Source organism: Mastigoproctus giganteus, chromosome 7, assembly GCF_048544385.1.
Source record: "Mastigoproctus giganteus isolate SK-2022 chromosome 7, ASM4854438v1, whole genome shotgun sequence".
Lineage (NCBI taxonomy): Eukaryota > Metazoa > Arthropoda > Arachnida > Uropygi > Thelyphonidae > Mastigoproctus > Mastigoproctus giganteus.
Genome location: NC_143581.1, coordinates 49,048,903 through 49,066,854, shown reverse-complemented (window position 1 = coordinate 49,066,854; position 17,952 = coordinate 49,048,903). Strand labels below are relative to the sequence as shown.

At 42.2% G+C, this 17,952-nt stretch overlaps 1 protein-coding gene across 5 annotated transcripts in view; it reads left to right on the top strand.

Moving 5' to 3' along the window:
- LOC150082882 (zinc finger homeobox protein 3-like) overlaps positions 1-17,952 on the top strand; it is a 265,556-nt gene that overhangs the window by 117,761 nt on the left and 129,843 nt on the right. For all 5 annotated transcript variants that reach the window (XM_090377648.1, XM_090377650.1, XM_090377651.1 and 2 more), the window contains exon 2: positions 12,577-16,019. In XM_090377648.1, the coding sequence (XP_090233774.1) occupies positions 12,626-16,019 (3,394 nt within the window). In that variant the 5' untranslated portion in view covers positions 12,577-12,625. The remainder of the gene's footprint in view (positions 1-12,576; positions 16,020-17,952) is intronic.

The window sequence follows — 17,952 nt, the reverse complement described above, 5'->3', positions numbered from 1 at the left end:
GGTGTTAGGCTTGTCACCGTATTGACTGCCCTAAAGGGTTACATAGCCGTGCCGTACTTCGTGGAAATACACACACACGTGTAGCGTCGCCAGTCGCCCTACTAAATGTTTCGCAGCCTCGAGGTACTGAGCGATCCTTTCCTGTGTGACATTTTATTATGTTTTCTTTATTATTTTTTTCTTTTCCTGATTCGCAAGGGCAGTTTTATGGTTCGCTCTATTGGTGTAGGAATACTTCCCTGATTCTACTGTTGCAGTCAACGTGTTTCTTCTTCCCCAGGGAAAAAAAAAAGCGAAGGGAGGGAAAGATCTGAGGGATGTGTTATTCCTACGCATCTCATGGTTGTCGTAGAATCATCTTTTGTGACATCCGTGCTTTAGTTTATAGGAGAGGACTTGGGATAGCGCTCTAGTTTGATGTGTACACGATGTCCACAAAAAATTCATCCATATTGAAATGCGCAAGGAAGGATGAATATACTAACCCCCGGTTGCCTATGATTTCATTTTTAATCCCAGTTGCCAATTTCCATATCCCAATTTCCATATTTCTAATGACCACGGGGTCATTAGAAATATTAGAAAAATTGGGCTTCTATAGTGGGATTAGCAAACATCTTACAAGCATCTCTTTTTGCAAGGTGTTTTAGATTACTGAAATTATTTTTATTTCATTTACATTCCTTTCCTTTTGTTTACAGACTTTAAAACGTACTATAAAGTGAATTCGAAATGTCAGTTTAATGCGCATGCTTGTACATCTTATGGCCTTCCATGTCAGTTTCAAGATTTCGAAGGACTTAAATATTTTGTGATCAACCAGAGATAGAATACCAATCGAAAATTTAGCTTCAGAGCAGATGACACTTTCATGTCAGACTAGAACAGACGACATGTCGTTTAGATGTAGTATAAACAGAGATGGACCTAAAGGAGAACCTTTTGGGACACCATGTAATACATTAAAAAGAATGGAAGTCTCGCTTTACAACTGATAAATTGACGCTTTTTAAAAATTAAGGTCGGATTCGGGTTCAAGCAGATTCAGTAAAGAGAAACATACCATTGTTAACGTTTCATATATTTTGGTGATATGATGATTGGATGGTAACTAGTGGCGTCGGTTGTCCTCTTTGTTGCAACTTGGAATTGAGTGCATGCGCATAAAAGCAGAAAGGTAACCACGACTTTGACGGCAGTAGTTAATAAAAATTGTTAGAACACGATCAAGAGAGATTCCATTTGTTAAAGGAGATAGGAAGAGCATGCAGATCAAGAGAGTATAACGATACACCGGTAAAGTTTATTTTGACATGATTTTGCAGCAAAATCTGCGTGGTGTCTTAATTTTCTCTCACGAGATTTTTTCCTTAAAAGGCCTTAGAATTCTATGGATTTGTTTAATTAAATCCTCATAGACGTTACAATTGATCCACACTTCAGAAAATTGTAACACCTTCCCCGATAAAAATGTAACAGTTTATCCTGGGTGTAAGTTAATTGTAACATTTTGCGTTTTTGGGAAAATATTTCATTTTTAAAATTTTAGTAGTTTTTAGCCTATCTGTAGGTTCGCACATACTGAAATCGTCCTCTTTCTGCCATCTTTAACTCAAATCGGCTACGATTGGCAAGGTTCAGAGGTGCGGCTGTCGTCCCCAATGAGAAATTGCTGATGTGAGGTACCTTACCTCAACTCATTCTGCTTATTTTTGTTATCTTTGCTATTGCCTGCACATTTTAAACCCATGCCTCTTTTGCATATTCTCCTCGCGCTGTTCCGTATTAGTAGGGAGTGCCCGAATACTTTTGGTCAGGTAGTTTATATCACCACATCCGTACATAAGAAATAAAATCTTTTGCACCAATTGTAAGACTAAGGTTCGAATGTCGATATAAATCAATATTATCAGTGAGTAATTTAAGACTAAACTGGGAATGTTGCTTATAAATTTAGGAACGATTGGGGAAGTCCTTTGCGATACTCGCTGATTTTGGTTTCTTCTTTCAACCTTCCAGTGTCTTAGTAGAACTTATCCCCCTTCCAAATTTCTTTTACTTTCTCTCTCTCTCTCCTCATACGCGTCCTTAACACTCGATGTCTTGGTTATCTAGGAAATTGCTTTCATGAGACTTGTTTTGTAAGCGTTTCCTATAACACATTACAACCTTTACTAATAGAGAGAGAGAGAGAGAAATATTCTCGATGACTCTCTAGGTAATGGCTTTTTACGTGGAATTCCAGTGGAAGCACAAAATGGGCCGTGTCAGTACGAGATAGTTCCGGGAAAGGCACACACCGTAGTAATTATTGCAGCTAGGGTTTCATTATCTGCAGTTTTTGTTAATTTCGCATTTCCGGCGTTCGCCTCAATTCGTAGCTGCCCCGTAGGCTGTTTAACAACACGTAACTACTGTTCTTATAGTTCCAAGTATTATTTAGACGTCTATGACTGCGCATGCGCCCACCTTCCTTTTTTTTTTTCTTCTTCTTCTTCTCTTTCGCACTAATCGTGTTTTTTTGGATTTTTCACCTCTGCCCGGTTTAAATTCGAGTGATTCATTACACCTTGAACCCTTTAAAAATATGTTTCACTCCCTTTCGTTTCTATTCAGCTTTTGAAACTAAATTGGGGAACTTTTAGTGTACGTAATGAAAGAATAAAATTACGAATAGTTAGCGTTTTGTCGTGACAATAGATTTCTATTGTCAGTACATAACGTGGTTTGAATATTTATTTTTATTCAAGGAAACTTTGATTTAATTCTGTTGAATAACAAAATTCTCGGAGCTCCAATGTCAAACTAATATACTTAAATTATTTGCTTACTTGAATGCATTATGAGATTTTCTATGCCTCCTCACGATAAATGGTATTTTTTTCTTCTTTTTTTATAATAAATTACCGTACTTTTTTTCCCTTTTCAACCTTGTTTGTGACGTTTCCGTTATTTGGCATTTCAGGAAAATCAAATTAAAAAATGAATGACTATATTCCTTTTTTTTTTTTTTTGTCACGTTCGAGAAGATATAGGTTTAACTAAGCCTAATTAGGCTTAGACACATTGACATAAGCTAATTGAAATGATTGTTGGCTAAGCCTAAGTAGGCTTAGACACCTTGACATATGCAAAATGATTTGGTAAAATATGGTAATATGGTCGCTCAATTCAGAAACTTTTATAGAGACTGCGCAGTCCGCTAAGTTAACATTCTGAACTCTATCATTAGGAGATTTTCTGCCTGCACAATGATCATAAAAAGGGAAAATAACTGACAATCAATTTTTTTTCTCTCAAACGCCTTTTTGCAGATATCAGCATCGCCCCGCAGAAAATCCGAAGGTTCCAGAAGGGCGCGCACGCACACACACGCACACGTGCAAATAAAGACCACTAGCAGGCCAATTCCTCTTCGGATTGACAGCTGCTGCTATGTGCTGTGTAAGCAGGAATTATGAAGGAACATTCTTTCGACCTCAGCCTGTGTTCTTTTTATGCGCGGTCATTCACACTTCAACCTACTCCTCCTCCTCCTTCTCTTCTACCCCTCCTCTTCTCCCCCCCCCTTCCTGCTCCCTGATGAGTGGTAGCAAAACAGGTGTACCACTGTTATTGACTAGTTCTCTATTGTTTTGCTGGTCAGGGTGCATTTCGTAGCTTAACTGATGGAGGAACAAACATTAGAACGAACTGTAATTTGAAATGTGGATTGTGCTCTAATTTTGCTAAATCGTGCGTCTTTTGCCTTGTCAAAGTGGCTTGGCTTCTCGCGAAGAAGCTGTTCAAGCATGGCTTCAGGTAACACAAGCCATAGCGTGGCATACCGCGTTGTCATTTTAACGAAACCGGATTCAGCTTGTTAGGTTATGAAGCACTCAAGCTGACGGGGACGATTCATTCGAACAATTTATCTCCAATTTAGTGTCCTTTCAGCTGTTTCCCACTTCACAAGTATTTAGCAGCGAGATAGCTGCTGGCTTCTCCATATTTAGCCATAATTGGCTTCTCTTTTCGGACCACTGGTGGCGTCTGTGGTCCGTATCGGATAATGCTGACCTTGCATATTAATTGGGCTGTTGAACTAGGATGTGCACAGATTTAGCCTTTTTTTTGTTTCTCATATCCCCCTTTTTCCCCGTCCTTTTTTTTTTTTTCTATAAATTGTGGTCATTGCTTTTCTTCAATAGACAGCTGCTTGAAAGAGAACGAAGAAGAAGAAGAAAAAAGAGAGAGAGAGAGAGAGAGAGAGAGAGAGAGTGAACAATAAAAACAAAGATAAAACTTGAAAGAAATTCACAGAATGCTTTGTAAAAGGACGAAAGAAACCAAAATAAAAGAACGAAAGGGAAAGTGAAGTCATTTGAATTAAAGATCCATTCCTCCGTTTATTTAAGATCGAACATCTGTGGATACGGGGACGGCGAAAAACATTTTGACACCCGTTTCTTAACGATTTTACCATACAGATCGACTGACCAGACTTGTCCTGTTGTTTTCATCTTCAACGATTCCAAAGGAGGGGATGGAAGATGTTGGGGAGAGATGAGAAAGGTCCCAGACGCCTAAGGGTCAGGCGGCTGGTCAGTTATCGATATTCGCCGCCACGGCTGCTTTTCCGGGCTCCTAGTTGTTTCCATAACAGCGGAGGCCACACGCAGGCATAACTCCGAAGTGATCTAAATATGTCACAGTCACCATGGAGACGTAAGACTCTTTTTACAGATAATTGTATCTCGCTAATGGCTTGTGTGGCGTTACGGTCCAGCACAGGATTATGGAAGTAGCTGCCATTTTGAATGGCCAGTAGACGATTGGGGGATGATGGGTGGGTGGGTGGGGGAGAAGTATTGATGCAGTTGAGTAACGTCCACACTGTAATGCTTTTGTTGTCTTTCTGAAAAAGAAATCTGTTAGGATGAGATCCGCTTCATCCTCCGTTCTTTTTTGTGTTGGTCTTTTTTTTTTTTTTTTTTTTTGTGACTTAGTTTTTGGCGTGCGTACATTGTTCTAATGAGTAAACAATTAATTAATTTTCATAACGATTTCTTGTTTTTTCTATTTTTTTCTTGATAAACATCTTATGAGCTGTCGGAAAGTGTTTATGCCAAATTCTAGTAGAGAGGAGGAGGAGGAAGGTATTGGTTGACGCTACATGTAAAGAATTTCCGGCGCTTTCATTGTGATGGATTAGCTTCTGGTGGGTGTGTGTGTGGGGAGGGGGATCTTGTTGTTAGAATGACACAACTTTAATAGTGCCTTATCTGGTTTGCTCCAACATACCAACTGGATTGCGTTCTAGAAAACTTTGAATTTAACGTTGTATTTCTTGAGCGCGTTGCATCTTGGTTAGGGATGGTGGTTTTTAGGGAGGTAACGGAAGCAACTTGCGGATTTGTCTGATAGGTTATCGGGAAATACGAGGATATTCACCATGCTTTCGTGACTGACAGTTTTCCGATAACTTCAAACCTCTTTTTAACTGACAGTGAAGGCGCTATCATTGGAATGCTTTCACCATGCGATAGGCAATCTCTTGGAAAAACACACGTACTGATTCGGATTAACATCACCTGTTAGTTGACTCGATTTGAATAAAAAGGTGTGCTCTAAAGCGCTTAAATTCGCACGTTATTTTTTTCAATTACCTGGATATTCGTTACTAGCAACATTGACGCTGTTTAACCTATTCTATTTTGCATTTTCGCAAGGGGGAGTTTAACAAACGCCAAATGAGAATTGAATTCAAAAGTGGTAGCGACTTATGGACGAAACGAACCGCTTTTTTAGGGTGGGGGAAGCAATATTTGAGCAGGAGGACAGCAGTATATCTCTTTGGATGGCTTTGTTTTTTTTTATAACAATTAGTTGGAATACAGTTCGGAGTAATCAAGTCTTTTTGACAATTTTTACAGATAGGCGAATGTAATTATCTTCAAACTAATGGTAATTTTTGACACAGACCCCCTTCCCCTTTCCCCCCCGGAAGTTTCTGAAATGTTTCACCCGCTGCAGTCTCGAGAATTTTTAATGTCTTTTTCCTTATTGTTTTCAAAACTTATTGCGTGTACAAGATCCACCCCCGCAAAGACAAATTTCACGCAAGAATGATTGCAATTTAACTCCAGCGCAAGAAGAGGATAGTAGAGGAAGTCAAGACACGTGCACTAGTTCTTCCTCTTCCAAAAAGAAAAGAATAACGAATGTCCCAATTCCTTGGAGCTATAACGATCGCTAATAATAAATTGTTAGACAATAAAACCACTTCCCCTTCTCTGCCAATTGTTTTTGATGAACAGATTGTATGCTCTATAGGTGCCAGACGCCAACGACCTCTGGTGTAGTTTTTCTTAGAGTGGACCGCGATGTGAACATTATGAAACCCCAAAGTTCTTCATGGTGTCTTTCTCATGGGTGTAATGACATGTCGTAGCAGAGTGGTCAAAAGCGAGGGTACAGTAGTACATGCGTTGCAGTTTGACCGTGGTTCCAGTCCACTTGACTGATAAACACGATGATGGTCTTGTATTCTCTGTCCTTAATTCTCATCCTGTGTCACTGTCCAGAGTATAAGCAGAATATTTATTTTTATCTTTCTTTCTGATTTCGTTTTACCCCCATTGAGGTTTAACATATTTTCCTCCCTACTCTATTCTTAGTATACTACAAGACGCAGTTGCTGGACACCGCCAACCCTTTCTGTGGCGATTGATATGGACCCCTTTTAGTTTTCCCGAGGTAGTAGTTAGAGGGGGGTTGTATTTGTATTTACGCCTATCGACATTGGCTAGTTTCAGCCTCGAGGCATCTGCTACACCTGGATCCCTCACCTCATCATTCCTCGGGTGTATATGGTCGCTTAGGGAGAAGTGATTGACCCGGTTTAGTGTTTACCCCCTCCCCCTTTCTACCGGCACACGGTTCTTTAGTAGCCCTTACATGTCTGCTATAAGACGGGGACCGACAATGAGTACGGGCCAAGATTTGACAAGCTTCACTACCCCCGAATTGGGCCTCTAACCAAGGTGTGCAGGCGGGCCACAGTTCCCACGCTCATAAATCCCCCCTCATCTCTTTCTTTATTCCCTTTTTTCACCCACCCCGGAACTACTCAGTTTGCAGTAATTACCGCATGTAGTCTTTAAAGTTGGACCCCCTGATCTTGAGTTTTTGGCGGGCTAGCTTTGGTTACGGATGAGAAGTGCCTGTCTGCCCTTGTCTTAGTAATCCCTCCTCCATTCTCTCCCTACTCTTCGGCCGTCAGCTGGACTATGTGTGTGTGTGTGCTTTTCGATTTGCTTCCTTCCCTCCGTTTTGTCTGTTCACTCAAAGATTGACAGAAAGCCATAATTCAAATATTCTCTACCTATAAATTTGCATCTTGTCCGGTCTCCAGGTGTGAATGAGTTAATCCTTTCTCGTCTGGCTGCAATTCTAAATGTACTACAAAAGGTTAATTGATTTCTTTTTTGGTACAGAGAAAGAGATCAACTGAAAACACCCTTTGCTTCTTAAACGTGGCTTCGGCGAGCTTGCGAATCTTCCCCAAGGATCAAAGGCGCATTTCAATATAGAAATCCAAAATTTAGCCAATTTTTAGTTACAAACTAATGGTATAAATTCTTTCTTACCAAAAAACTAATTAAATACTTCACATGATTAAAGTGCCTTTTGTCTAAAAATATATTTTGGATTTTTTTTGAAATTTTCTAATTTACTTTTTAAAAAATTGAATAATTTTCGAAAAAAATTTTCAGACTGTTTATTTTTATAAACGCCGTACAAATTTTAAATCAGTACGTGAAACACTAGTTGAGATTTTAAATTAAGGATTGAGGAGTAGACTATGTATAAGTATAGTGCGAAGGCATCAATAAGACTTTTCCATAGCTTGAGGCTTACTCCCTAAACGCTTTATAGTCTAAATACATCATACACCATCAGGCATCTCTCATATTGTGGAGTTATACTTCATAACTGTTTTGACATCATTGCATCACTCGGGTACCTACCTACCCACCCACCGAGGAAAGGCCAAATAGCCCTGAAACGGTGCCGTCTGGGTGGTGGTATCCATCTGAGAATAAGCAACATTAGTCTTCTCCTCAAGTGAAGCGTTACTTATTCGAAGTAGTGCAATATCATGGCAACTCGTTGTGAAGGTATTCACAATATGAGATATAACTTAAAACGATGCCGCTTTGCTAATATTCTGTTCATTCAGATTTGGCTATGTATTATTGATGCCTTCGCACTATATACTTATATATAGTCTAGACTTTTCCATAGCTTAAGACTTACGCCCTAAACGCTTTATGGATTGAAGAGTATTAACTTTATAAACGTACCTCGTATTTGGCATAGTCATATACATTTCTACTCACGACAGATTGCGTGTAGATGTACCAAAAGACAGTACACGCTCAACAATGAAAAAAGCTACAAATCCATCATTATTCTATTTCTATATTGCGCACTATCGTCTGATTTTCTGTACCGAAAGCAAAACAAATATTTCTGTTGCACTACTCTGTTTTTAGTCCTCTGTCCTGCCATCTAGGTCTTTATATCTATCCTCTGTCTTTCCACTTAGAACTGCCTCTGCTGTTAAAATCGGACTCGATCGCATCTGTGTCAACTTTTGAGCAATCTTAACTGCATCATCTTTTGAAACTTTCGCTCGAACACCTTCACCAGACATCAGCGTGGATAGTGGATATTGCGAAGAATGTTATGTTTATTTAGTGTGCAGGCTGTAGTCAGACCTTCTAGAATTACAGATACCCCAAACCCAGAGCGGACTTTGCCCCCTTCTGATATGGAGATAAGTGGTAGCTGTCAACTGTTGCATTTTAATTCTCGTCTTTGTTTACCAAGCCTCCATATTATACGACATAATTACTGAGAAAGGCACACCTCAACTATATTCCTCCCCTTCCGCAGAGGAGGGGGGAGGTCTTGACGCCAATCCTTCCACGCAATCGGCGGTAATTAAAGATTGCATCGCAGCTGCTCACGACTGGTTTTTTTATGCATATGGCTCTTTTTACTTTGTAACACTCAAGTCTTCCATATATATATTTTATTTATTTATTTTTTTCTTGTGTATAACGCGTATATCAGTACATCGTTTTTGGCTCACACTCTTTAAAAGATGGAGTTCCATGCCCCTCAGAGGCGTCAAATGTTATTAAAGATAGGGTGGGAGGGTAGCTGCAAGGAAGAAAAATTTTATTCTTGAGCGGACGTCTAATTGCGACACTATACAGTGGCGCCCTCTTGGAATTTGAACAAAAACATCGGCTATAGACATGAATCCTTTTTTGTTGTTGTTGTTGATGATTTTGGCTTCTGATTTCTGTACCAAGACTGGTTTGGATTCTAAAAATCCACCGTGACGTACGTTTGAGTCAAAAATAGACGCCTTAAATCGTTTGGTTTTATCCATTCAACAATGCGTGGGTGTGGATGGCTTTTTTTTTTTTTCCTTCTTTCCTTCCACGAATACAGGTTGCTTTAAATTAGTCTCTTCCAGCCATTGTTAACAGATTAATACCGCGGGCCCCTTTCGCATACAGATTGATAAGAAAATTTCACAAGTATCCTGTCTCCATAGATATGTCTCGTTACGTCATCAGTCGACTTAAGTAATGGCCTTGTAGTGTGCCGTTTCCGGCCTTTCTCGTGCCGTGTGTCTTCTCTCTCTCTCTCTTCCTGAGACGTTGTACAGGTAGGTTTGGCTGCACACCATTGAGAGGCCAAGTAAGCCTGTTACGATCAGTAATTATCAGCAGTCGTAGATATAATGATTGCAACTCTTCTCATTACACGGACTTTGGGTCCATAACACTCTTTCTCACATTGTTCCTTGTGCTGGTTGGCGGTACCTTATCGTCCTTAATTAGTGGCGTCTTCTGCGCTTCAAGGACTCTCCTTCAATGAGAGAAACGTTCATTTTCCTCGACCCTCCCACCTTTGCTTGTTTATCAAGAGCCCCAGCGGTTCGGTCCACTGCGGTACGAGGTGGAAAAGATTGCCTACCACCAAAATGAGGCAGCGCTTGATAATTGCGATGATAAGGTGTCACGAGAGACGGACTTTCAGAGGACGCTGGTAGGAAACTGTATTGACGAGGTGGAGGGGAGGGGGGAGGAAGCACTATGGACCTCTGTAGAGTAATGCGGACGGCCGATTGAACTCCGACAGGAAGTTCGTGCGATGCGACCACCCTTTCTTCAAATATTGTCAAAATGATGGTGGTCAGTGACCTTCGAAGTTCTGTGTGACCTTGCCCACGGCAGGGATGTGTGAGATGTCACGCTATCTCACTCCACCTGCCCCTTTTTTGTTGTGTGACTGCGGCTTTATTGCCTTCGGTGGAATAATAATGAGCCTCAATTGATGAATTAAATCGTAATGACTCCCCGGGCGCTACCATTGTGCACAACACTGTACACGTACGCTATGATCAGCCATCCATTATAACCCTGTACATTCGAGTTTGAACATTTTGGTTCGTTTATTTAGTCCACTTTTACAGTTATTATTCCGAGATTCCTTTTTTCTTTCTTCTTAACGTGTGCATATTGCCTCCTTTTCTCTCTTTCTCTCTTCTTTCTTTTTACTAAAGCTGTCAGCCCAAAGTTGTGTTACAATGTTAGCAGCACCTCGTGACATCGCACGAGGATAAGACGCTGAGAGCGTGATTGATTGTTGCAGTCGCGCGCAACATTGGCTGTTTGCTGTACGATTTTTTTCCCCTCCTTTTCTGTTTTTGCTGTTTTATGTATTCGCAACAAGTTCTGCCAATTAGAGAAACTGCTGGTGGTTAGGTTTATTGATGGGGACGTTGGATACGATTTGGTAAACAACCGATTGTCTTTTCATATTCGAGTTAAAATAAAACAAATGATTTTTGCATGGGCGATGCAGTCCTGTAGAGTCCTATCCATATACAAAACCGCATATTAGCGATCAATATGGGAGCCTTCCTCCATCATCGACAAACAGTGAGAATGGCCAGTAAGATGGTCTGTCTCCTCCTGTTCTCTTTCTTCCCTTCCCCACCGTGCATCATTCCCTGGAACAGCTCTCGACTCCCCTCTACCCCCCGAATTTCATGCATGGAATGCAAGCCTAATTGTCTTGGCTAATAGGGATGAAAGAGAAAATAGAGTTTGCTAGGTATGTCGCTATCCATCAATGTGACAGCCTCTCCCGTTGTGCTTAGCAGCGGATGACAGTGGTATAAATAACTTTTAATGTCACCTGCTGAGTGTGGCGTTTTTGTTAATAGGGTTAATCTGCCTTATTTTGCGTACCCCCAATCTCAAATATTTGAAAATTGCTTAAAAAGGTATGGCATCTTCCATATGTAATGCCTCAACGACTTCTTCTTGGACATTAGTACGTACGATTAGTCCAGTCCATTTAGAAAAACTGACAAATCATTATCACATGCAAATTAGTTAGATAAGTGTAAATAAATCCATTGCAAGGAATGCGCTGCAATATTCCCTCCACGGACATTGGCCAAGGGATTCAAGGTGAAAGAATATATAAAAGGAATTTTCTAAACATAATAGAAAGTATGTGTGGTAATATTATTGGAAAATTATGTTAATAATACGTACTAATAATAATTATTATAATGGTACATCGATAATAAATGTAGAGATTGAGCATTTGGAATTGCAAAAACCAATCCAACTGCTCAACTGGGACAGATCTTAAGCTGGAGGGACTCTGACAATAAGTATTATTCCATACAAAAACTTAAATCAGCACATACAAATTTAGGTTTTTAGTTTTAATTATCTATTTTGAGGATAATGCTTATTTGTTTCGAACGGACTCTTTTGGGGTCAACTGTTGATGCATCATTTAAGAGTTAAACATCATGTTAGGCCTAATTACTATGCCGGGGGCTATACATTATAGTTATCACACACTTGGAACAGTTGGTTCGTGGTCATCATCGGGATATTTTTAATCGTTTATGACCATTACGAATGCCAATGCTTCCTCCTTTCATAATCCTCTCAAACCTACCTTACAAGATTTAAAGTAATGTGTCTTAAAACCTTTTTCGTTTTGAAACTTCTTTCTTTTCCGTTAATCGATTTGGGGTGTTTTGTATGTCAAATTGCACACTGCCTAATTATTCATGGATTTGAGTAGTTGAAAGCTCAGCTACTTCGTCTAAGTAATATGATTTTTGCATAATTTTTCAATAAGGAGGGTTCATTAATCTTCATCTCCATGTTTATATCAGGAGATCTTTTGCGCCTTCGCTATTGAACGACACACTTTGACCAGATGTTTGCCCGTGTTACTATTTGCATATATACATCACAAAAGCCTAGGTTTATTTTTATGCCTCCCCCCCCCACTACCCCTTTTTTATGTTGGAGTATAACAAACTGGTTTGGCAAGTACCGCTTTTTTTTTTTCTTCTTTCTTTTTTGTTTTTAGAGAAAATGTGTAGTCGGGACAATTGGATTTGCTAGACAGTGTCTTCATAATATTCTTGTTGTCTTTGCGGAGTTTCTTAAGTATCTCTTTCTTTCTTTTCAGAGGTGGATGGGAATCCTCGCGATGACATAACAGTCTCCCGATCGGCACCATGGACCCGGATGTTCCTGCCGTGGAGATGGACACTGGTCAGGGGAAGGGTGGCCATCAAACACCCTTGGACCACCATCCCCCGTCTCTAGTAGGGGGTCCTTCACTCCATCCTAAAAGTTTTAGTGGCACTTCTCTGGCACCCCCTAGTGACTCCGGTGGTTTCCCGCGAGTGTCGCATAAAGGCATGACCCCCGAAGAAACCCAGGAACCTATTGCGGAGCCCCAGAGGGTACCCGATCGTCCGCCAAGTTCCTCTTGTACCCAATGCCCAAAGTTCTCAAAATGCGATTCCTGTGGGCAGGATTTCGATTCCGCGAATCAGTACATCCGACACGTATGTGAGGCGTCCCGTGAAGACAAGGTAGATGGGCTGAGGTCTCGACACCAAACTCGTCTCCGATTAGATAGAAACATGGACATTGTCGGGAATGACTTGTTGTCGGATAGTTCAGCGAGCGACGTAGAAAACTTTCTAGGCAAAATAGTCTACAACCCAGATGGTTCGGCGTTCATTATCGAGGGCAACGGGGACTCGGAAATGAGCGATGAAGACGGAAGCCTGGATCTACCTCAGCAAGAAGGCAGTATTGTGGACGCAAGGGGGTCAACACCTCCGCAACTTAGGGTGTTCCCACAAATAGTTAATGCTCTTCATGTTTCTAGGAATCCTGCACTTTATAACGCCCTATACGGGCAAGCTTACAGTTTCCTACAAGAGAAGCAAAAAGTTCCTGAAGTTCCCATAATGCACAGCTATAGAGTTTTTAGTGTGCGTGGTAAACCCAGTGAAATCAGCCAGGACTGTAAAGATAGGTCCAAGAGGCCACACGTGGAGAAGGCTAATTTTCCTATGATAGACTATTCTTTGGTACCTGTGAAACCTATACTGATGTGTTTTATTTGTAAGCTCTCTTTTGGATATGCCAAATCGTTTGTTGCTCATGCAATGGGGGAGCATAATATCACACTGAATGAGGAGGAGAGAGATATCATGTCTCAAAAGAATTCATCCGCCATCATTCAGGGGGTTGGCAAGGATAAAGAACCATTACTATCATTTCTTGAGCCAATTCCTAGTTCTACGGCTCAAGTCAGTGGGGCTTCACATCATAATGTTTTTACTTCATCAGTACCGAGCTCATGTTCAAGTTCCTTCGCATCCTCGGACCCTGTGACTAGTTTATTAAATGCAGTGTCCAATGCTATGGCCAGTGGGTTCACATCATCAGCTATCACAACTTTGGTGTCCGCCAACTCAAGTCCCGTGTCAGCTATGCCCGAGATCAAATCGGTTTTGAGTGGTAGATCGGACACCACTACTACTACATCGGCATTAGCCGTTTCAAGTTCCTTGCTCGTCAGCCCAGAGACTGACGAAGCCTTAGCACCAGAACTGGAGGACCTAGCAACTATCGAGAAGATGGCCAAGGCTGCGACCGCTGCAGCTGAAGCCAGCGACTCACCAAGGGTGTCTCCTTTATCGTCTGAAAAGGATGCAACGAACAAAACACCAACAACAGCGGGGGTAATGAATGGACAGAGTGAAAATGCCACTCAGGAAGACCACGATATCAGATCGAGTTATTTTCCCTTTCTGTGCACCCCCACTACTGTGAACAATTTAGTTAGCCTCGAAAGACCCACAAGTGCTGGAAGTATAGAAAGTACTTCCCCCGGAGTTAGGACGTCTCCTAAAGTCCTTCCCTCCCCCTTGTTCACGACTGCACAGTCTCCTACCCCATCCACGAGCAGTCCCCTGTGTGTCTGTCCTCAGCATCCTGATGGCAAAACGAACGGTGTCGAATGCCCCAAGTGTGATCTGATCCTAGGTTCCTCTCGCTCTCTGGGCGGTCACATGACCATGATGCATTCCCGAAATTCCTGCAAAACCCTCAAGTGTCCGAAGTGCAATTGGCACTACAAGTACCAAGAAACACTCGAGATCCATATGAAGGAAAAACATCCCGAAAACGAGATGAGCTGCATCTACTGCCTCACCAATCAACCCCATCCTCGATTGGCACGAGGAGAGACGTACACGTGCGGCTACAAGCCTTATCGCTGCGAGGTGTGCAACTACTCCACCACTACCAAAGGCAACCTCAGCATCCATATGCAGTCCGACAAGCACATTAACAACGTCCAGGAGCTCCAGAATGGAAACATCTCCGCCGAACACGTACTCCAGACGCAGGGCATGCCGGCTCCACCTATTGCCTCCCCATCCGCGGCCGATCCCATGAAGAAACCCATTAACACCACAACCAAACCGAAGGCCACTTGGCGCTGTGATGTTTGCAACTACGAGACCAACGTGGCCCGCAACTTGCGCATCCACATGACCAGCGAGAAGCACAACCATAACATGATGGTCCTACAACAGAACGTCAAACACATGCAGCAGCTGTCAGCCTTCCAGCAGGCGCAGGCCCAGGCCCAGGCTCAAGCTCAGGCACAAGCTCAAGCAATGGACCCGTTGTTCCAGTTCCATCCGGGTCTACTGTTGCCATGCGACACTCAACTACAGCCAGAAGCTGCCCTGGCCGACATGGCCTACAACCATGCGCTGCTCATGATGGCCACTCAACAACAACAACATCGGGCCATGGCCGCGGCTGCTGCTGCCGCCGCTGCAGCCAGTGGTAAAGGACCCATGGGAACTCCGCTGAATCTCAGTACGACACCATCGATTGACGTCGACCACCCGGATCCGACCCTGCGGCCAGACGTTCCTTATGACGAGAACAGCAAGTTGTTCCAGTGTTGCGTGTGCCACGTCTACTCAGCCGACACCGTGGAGGCCCTCAATCAGCATGTGCAACAGGATCGCACCCGTCAGAGGGAGGACGAGGTGCTGATGGCCGTAGCCGGCACGTACATCTGCAAGCTGTGCACTTACAAGACCAACCTGAAGGCCAACTTCCAGTTGCACTGCAAGACGGACAAACATCTACAGCGCCTGCAGCACGTAAACCACGTGAAGGAAGGGGGTCCCAGCACCGAGTGGAAGCTGAAGTACGTCAACGTCAGCAATCCGGTTCAGGTCCGCTGCAACGCATGCGACTACTACACCAACAGCATTCACAAAGTCCAGCTGCACACAGCCAATCCGCGCCACGAGGCCAGTGCAAAGCTCTACCGACACCTGCAACTCTCCGAAGCCTCCGTCAACGCCGACAGCAAGTACTACCACTGCAAGCTGTGTAAGTTCTCGACCCGTGCCAAGTACAACCTCATCCAGCACGTGCACTCGATACGACACATGAGGAACGAGAACCTTCGACACATGCACGTTCGCAACGAAGGTCGAGACCTGGAGGACGAGTTGAGGGACTTGTTTTTGGTCAAGGAATACAAGGGCAATGAAAAGATAATCTTTGATGCCGATGTGGGTAAGTTGAAATGTGTATTCTGTCGTGTCATTGCAACTAATTGGTAATTCCGTTTAAAAGATTGTTGGAAACATGTCGGAGCGCTCGCACACTCCACACACAACATTGATTATTTTTATGCAGTTCCATTTCAAAATATTCGCACAGGAAGCAACGTTTGAATGCGACCTTGGTGCCAGATCCTCATCAGGTAAAACCGCAGTAAAAACACACCATGATTTAAACCTTATGGACAGAATTTTCTATCCTAAAGTGCTGGGACCCAGAACATCCCTTTGATACATTTTATTCACTTCCTCTTCAGCCTTTTCATGTACTAGAGTGGATGCAGTCACCATCCTCGCCGCACCAGGTGGAAAAAGCCTGGGTTGGAATCCTCAAGGAATTTTTATGGGCATTTTTTGCAGAGTGGCTCAATTAATTGGTCTCAGGAGAAAGGTGCATGGGTTCTTCGTCCAGTAAATTGAACACACAGTTTGCAGAGACAGTATACTGACGCCTCCTAGCATTAGTCGCCTTTGTGATTAACACACACTTTTCTAATAATTTGGCTTCTGAGTGTACTATCTCATTTTGTCTTCTGTGCTGATTTCTTTTTCCCTTGTCACGTGATTACCTGTTACTCGGTGTCCTCTACCTATTGAACACAAGTAACTATTGCAAACCTATTGAACTGTTCAACAATTAAGATGGAATGAGATTGAGTAATTGAACCACAGGGAAAACACTATGGTTTTTCTTATTTTGTTTTTTTTCTTTCGTGTTCCCAAAAGCTCACCGAGGCACGTGAGAAATCGTTTTTCAATCAAACATTATTTATGACTGTATTGTCCCTTTGAACTCGCTGGTATGTTTTTCTCCAATTTTAACCTTCTATTTTATAATATTTTTCAATACCTTTCTTCGCATTCCTGACTTCTTTATGATACAAATTTTTCCATGGAAGCCAGACGGCAGGAGGTCTACCAGGACAAAAGAAGTAATAGTGAACTCCTTTTTATTGAGGCTTATATCGAAGTTGGGGCTGCGAACAAGCAACGTCTTTACATCATTAAGGGTGTGGCAGCGCGGGAGTAATATGGCGGAGAGATTGCCTTTTTGTACGCTCTAAGAAACAGTAGCTCGCCAAGCTAATGGTGCCTCAGACCGTGCGATATGAATTATAACATACCGCTTCGACTTACGTAGTTGAGCTTTTTGTTTTAAGGGAGGAGTTACCGTGGGCCTTCCTCTTAAGAAAAACACGACTGAGGAAAACAATTTGAAGATTTCTATAGAGAGAATAATTAATATAAAGTTGAGACATTTTTCCTATTGTTAGATATCAAGTAAGACGTTTTCCTGCCTTAATCTTTGCCATTATTTGAAAATGACTGGGAAGAAACGAAACAAAGTTGGCACATTGTGCTGATGAAATTCTAATTTTGCAGTTGTTAGGTGAAATCATCGCTGATAACACTCAAGTGGAGTTTAAACACTTGAGGTGTCTTTGGGAACGTCAAGACAGCTATTTACAGATGAGTCGCTGAGTGCTTGCTATGCTTAACATGGTACAGGCAGTGTACAGAGGAATTTCACTTTCGACACGCCTAATTGACGCAATGAAGGTAGTAGTCAACCCTCATCTAGGGACATCTATCGACTTCTAATCTTTAATAATATCGTAGTTAAATCCATTATTCTGCTCCTGATTTTTCCGCTGAAGTCAATGCTTGCTAATGCGTTCCTTTGCAAATCTTGAAGGTTTACAATCCAAGTTTATTTGGCAGACGAAATAAAATTCCGCTTGCTTGTGGATAAACTATCGCATCTGGAACACGAGAAAGTGCGTATTGTTAGTCTTTCGGCTGAAACAGTATTCGGGTTTTCACCATTAATTCCCTACCACGCGGCTGTAGGACTCGCCTACACTGCTACAAGACGTGGACAGGGT